At 49.8% G+C, this 5,185-nt stretch overlaps 1 protein-coding gene across 1 annotated transcript in view; it reads right to left on the reverse strand.

The window, feature by feature from the left end:
• Positions 1-3,079: 3,079 nt before the first annotated feature.
• The window catches only part of NLE1 (notchless homolog 1), an 18,800-nt gene continuing 16,694 nt past the window's right edge, over positions 3,080-5,185 (reverse strand). Inside the window, exons 10-12 of the mRNA XM_019511175.1 lie at positions 4,876-5,035; positions 4,654-4,724; positions 3,080-4,221 (exon numbers count right to left, since the gene is read on the reverse strand). Of these exons, the coding sequence (XP_019366720.1) occupies positions 4,209-4,221; positions 4,654-4,724; positions 4,876-5,035 (244 nt within the window). The 3' untranslated portion in view covers positions 3,080-4,208. The remainder of the gene's footprint in view (positions 4,222-4,653; positions 4,725-4,875; positions 5,036-5,185) is intronic.

Genomic DNA, 5,185 nt, shown 5'->3' on the forward strand with positions numbered 1-5,185 from the left:
CTTATTTAAACCGGACCAGGGGACCACTATGCAGCTGGCTTCTGAGTCTCCATGGTGGAGGACTGCTTGATTCATGGCTGAGAGAAACAGATGCTTTCACCATTTACCCCCCTCTTAATTATTCCTGACCTTTTTTCTTGCAGAAACCAAAAACTTTCCTCCCAGGAGCAGAGTACCTCCCCATCCTTATTATCCTGCTGTCCTTAGGAACCAGACACAGCACATGTCATTAGGAGGTACTGCCTTAATGAGGCACTTTTAATGAGTTTGATGGTGGCATGAACTGAAACATCATTACATGACGGTATTAGGAGGGATCTTTGTAGTAAGAGCACCATGGTAGCTAAACACACTTAAAAGGGTATTATCTAAAGAACACCATCTCCATTGCAAGCTGTTTAACTGTAGCATATTTAATGAATAAGAGGGCTGAAATGAGACTTGCAAATGGAATAACGTATACAGATATTCACACCACGCACCAGCTTTTGAGAACCAAGTATTTCAGCACGTCCATTATCATGATGTTATCAATCTGCTTGCCAGCCAGATGTGTATTTTCAAGCACATCTTTTAAAAATATATTTGATCATTAAACACCCATCGAGGATTCCAAAGGCAGAGAGTTTTTAGAGCAAAATTCACACTTGCCGTGCACACCTGCACTTAAAAGTGACAATGCCTAGCACTTTGTATCCTTGTTTTCAAAAGTTCTGAATAATTATTGACTGAACCTGACCATGAGGAAGCAGACTGTAACCACTTCCCCAAAGGCAGCAGCCTCTAGAGTGGAGCGTAACCGCTAGTGAGCAGTGCACAAAGAACCTCAGAACGCTTGGAGACGGGAAACAAGGAATGCCGTATCCAAATAAAACTATGAGGCATGGGATTCAGCTAGGCAGAAATTACTCAAGCTGAAGGTTGGCCAAGGGACTGAGGTTACCACTCCTCCTCTCCTAAGAAGTGCCAGGCAATCTTTAAGGACCACCGGGGGGAAAGGCTGGAATTCATTTCACCTGGATGCTGATGTCATGCAAATGGAAAAACCCTGCAGTGTTGTTTTGGGGGTTATTTGGATTTTAGAAAACGTTTCCTTTTTTTGCCAGTTTATCTTGTAAGTAAATAAGCATGAAGAGATGGATTTTCAATCATGTGGCTAAAATGCCAAACTAAACAGCATGTTTCAGGGAATGCATATATACGGTCAGCCCATCCTTTTGTATGAGAGCTTTATAAAAGCAGCCACATGTGCCCGTGTTTAGGAGCTATGGAAGCCACTTTTATGTGGACTCGATTTGGTACTAAATACTAACCCCTGGGATAGAGGACAGGAGCGAAGGTGACCACAGCAACACGATGTATGTTTAGGACAGGAAGCGGAGGCGCGCGCCTCACTCAACTGAAAAAGCTGGTTTCTGTTTAGAGATGGAAAACCAATCCCCTGAACAATGCAGATGGGCAGACTGAGCAGGAAGTCACCTCAGGGTTTTTATCCTGGCTGAGGCCTTTGCCTCTGCTGCACTTCCACTTACTGGTCTGTAAGAGGAGGAGGGTGCCACTTCCTGTGGAAAGCTGGAAGGCAGGTTGGTTTCTTGGACAGCACAAAGCCTTCAATAACTATTTAGGATCATTGGTGTGGGCTTTCCCCTCCTCTATACTGGGCTAACATGTAAAGATAAGGCTACCGTGAGAATCCATTTTTGACTCCATCTCTAGAACGAGACAGACTGAAAGACGGTTATTAGCTGCCCCTCTGAACCACTGTACCTTCACATCAGTAAAGTGCGAATTGCTTTGCTTCCGTAGACAGACACAGCACAGCCTTACAATTCAGCGAGAGGCGACTCTGCAGGAAGCATATTAACAAACCGTGTACAGGATATTGAGTTCTTCCCAGAAGATCTTGTGCAGATAGGAGTCAGGCGAGTCGGCTGGCAGAGGGATATGCTGAGAGGTACAGCAGTTTGCTGGTACTCTCTAATATCAATACACGTTATATAAGTAACCTTCTGTTCCAACCTTCTGCTCTGCTTGGTGGTTTTGAGGAGCAGATAGGCTGGTGGTCATTTCCAAAACAATGAAACCTGGTCTCTGTCTTGTATAACAGCTCAAAGAAAATTATCCGCGCCACGGTGGTAGCAGCACACGAGGCTCGAAAAGCATCTCACTCGGGCCTGTAGAATTACAACCACATTTCCAGTGACATTAGTGAAAGATGAACACATAGCAATCAGTATAACCCAGGCCGGAAAGTTATTCTGCCCGGACTCGCTGCTCATGAGGTCAGGCATCTAGCACTGGGCTGAAGCGAGCCAGAAGGTTCCAGTATCCTCCAGCCTTGACTGGGGCCAAGAAATGGTCACAGCCTCACAGCGTTAACTAACTCAGCTTTGTAGGGTTGGTGAAACGGAAGTGATCTCCACCTCTGCTGGACAGAAAGCAGCGAGCTGGGTACAATGTGAGAGGCACCACGAGCCTGGGCTTGTGTTTAAGCGCTTACTTGAAATCTGACTTGGAAACACTGTTCTAAGCAACTGCTTTGTGGGTGGTGTGAAGCTGTGCAACAAAGATGCTTCATCCCCTTATGGAGCAGGAAGGTGCCTTGCAATGCTGACCTGGGGCCCTGGGGGTCAGTTGTAGTTCAGGTCTCAGAACAACCCTTTGTCTCTGGGCCTCTTGATCTGCTGCAGCAGAAGTCAGTCCAACTTGGCAACTCTGGCATTGCATCTTCCCTGACGTTTGGCATCTATGCACCCCCTATCCGCTCTCAATACCCTTGTGAAGCAGCAGAAAAGTGCATGTTCCCAGCTACAGCTCAGGGAAATGAAAGCCTAAACACCATGCCCAGGCTCTCACAGGGAAAGCACGGCCAAGCAGGGACCCGAGCTGCTCTGGGTTAGGCTACTGTCCTGACCTCCTGTTCTCCTTGTCAGCATTCCTTGCAGCAGCATGATGTTTGAGCGGGAGTCCCACCACCGGGCACAAAGCCATGCCAAGTTTCCCCACTGAGATGGATAAAACACCATAAACCCAAACTATCCACTTACAAACCCCAACAAGAGCTCTGGAGGAAGAACGCTCTGGTCCTTGCTGCACATTTATTGCAATTACTGCAGAGGAGTTGACAACACACGATTGATTCATCATTAGTCCTGTTTGGACTCGCCCAGTTCTTAGACTTCACAGGTATAAACAGTGTGTGTCCACAGAAGAGATACAGCCCTGTGCTCCAACTGATTTGTCAATCATTTTGCATCACGATGGGGGAGTTTTGCCATTGACCTAACAGCACGGGACCAGACAATCCCACCCCACAGATATCCCCAGCTGCATGGAAGAGAAACAACAGCGGGCTGCTTTATCTTTCTCCGCAGCCCTCTGCACCCAAGCCAGGCTGTGTTAGCAGGGCTGGGAGAGTCACCGGCTTCCAGAAGCAAATGCCCTCACTTCTCTGCTCTCAGGTAACAGCTGAGACTGGAAACTCAACGCAGTGCAGGCACCAGCTTTCATCTCACACCTGGTCCTCCCAGCCCCGATGCAGAACACACGCAAGTCAAGCAAGAAGCCTGCTCCCTGGATTGAGGCAGGTGGCATATTGCTGACTGACTGAAACAATGCTCCAGGCAGCCCATTATGAATGATTACCAGCCAAGGTGCAAAACCTCCTCTTTCCCCCACTCCAATGCAGTGAAAGCAGCCAGGAGACACTACTCACACATAGACACCTGCCCCAGGCAAACATCAGCTTTGAATTTTGCCAGGAGACAATACGATGGATTTCCCCCTTTCATCCTGCTGAAGGTCAGGTGGGGACACCCACCTTTTCTGCCCACACTGAATGCTCCGGTCCCTGGAGGCTTTGCTGACAATGAAGGCAAAGAGCACGAACAGGCTCCATCTTTGCACCCCTCTCCCCTGAGAAAGCAGGCTTTTTGGGGGGCTCAGGGGTCCCAACAGAGCTAGTGGATCTGCAGCTCTAAGAGGTCTTGGCACATTAACAATCAGGAACAGAGTCATCTGGATCCAGAAAGAAAGGTCTTTGGGTCATAAAAAAATCCAAGTTAAACTTTCCCTAATTAAAAATTAGGGCTGAGCGAGTGACACGTGTATGAGGCAGAAGATGAGATTGTCCTAAGCAGCCCTTGCCGTGCACAGTGGGCCGCAGCAGGGACCAGCTTCCACCTGGCAGGTTCTCTCCACACCACCTCCTATCTTCTCCATCTGCAAAGGGAAGGAACATGGGGTCCCATGAGGACAATGTCGGCACCAAGGAGAGCGCAGGCCTGCAGGCTGTATCAGGGCTGAAAGGCAAGCCTGGCAGAAAGGTGGGAGGTGAAGAACTCCAGGGAGCACCCAGCAGAGCAGCCCGGGAGCTCAGGGAGAGCCGGGATTCCCACCACCACCACAATGCAGAGCCAAGCTGGGCAGAATCAGCTGAAAACTCAGGTCTATCCAGACTGCAAGCAAGGTCTGTTTTCTGGATGTACATATACTGTGCAGGGACCTAATCTCAGCTGGGTCTGCTCAGTGCTGCCATCAGGTGACAATAATGAAGCACAGTTAATTTAGCGAGGCAAAAGGCTGCATTTACACTCATGTTGTGTGGACACGGGAGGGCTGGGAAGTGCTGGTTTTGGAGGGGCTGGTACTCACATCCTTAGACACTTGTCTTTCCCCCCGCTTGCCACCCTCTGTCCATCAGGGCTCCAGTCCACTGCAAACACCTAGCAATGCAGAGATCTGGGTTATTGCCACAACCAAAGGAGAGCGCAGATGTTCCCCCTGCCGCCAGCCTTGTGGTGAAGGCAGGGGAGCTGAGCCTCTGCCTTCTCCAGAGTGGGCACGTCCCAGGCCGTCCACAATGGGCAGACCTACCTCGTCGGCATGGCCGGGAAGGTCGATGGCCAGCTTCTTCATCTTGGCATCCCACACCTTGAGGGTGCTGTCGCTGCTCCCGCTCACCAGCAGGCGGCTGTCCGCTGACCAGGCAATCTGGTACACAGCCGAGACATGGCCCCTCAGCGAGGTGAGATACCTGCAGCGGGAAGGGTGGGAGGGCGAGGATGGGTAGGTAGTCAGGCACACAGGCCTCATCCCAAATGGTGTACCTCTCTGCGGGCATACATTGTACTTACACACGCCCATTAGACAGGCAATACACGGCTCACCCATGGTTGTACCAAGG

This window comes from Gavialis gangeticus, unplaced genomic scaffold (assembly GCF_001723915.1).
Source record: "Gavialis gangeticus isolate Ggan-Ray unplaced genomic scaffold, GavGan_comp1, whole genome shotgun sequence".
In the NCBI taxonomy this organism is placed as follows: Eukaryota; Metazoa; Chordata; order Crocodylia; family Gavialidae; genus Gavialis; species Gavialis gangeticus.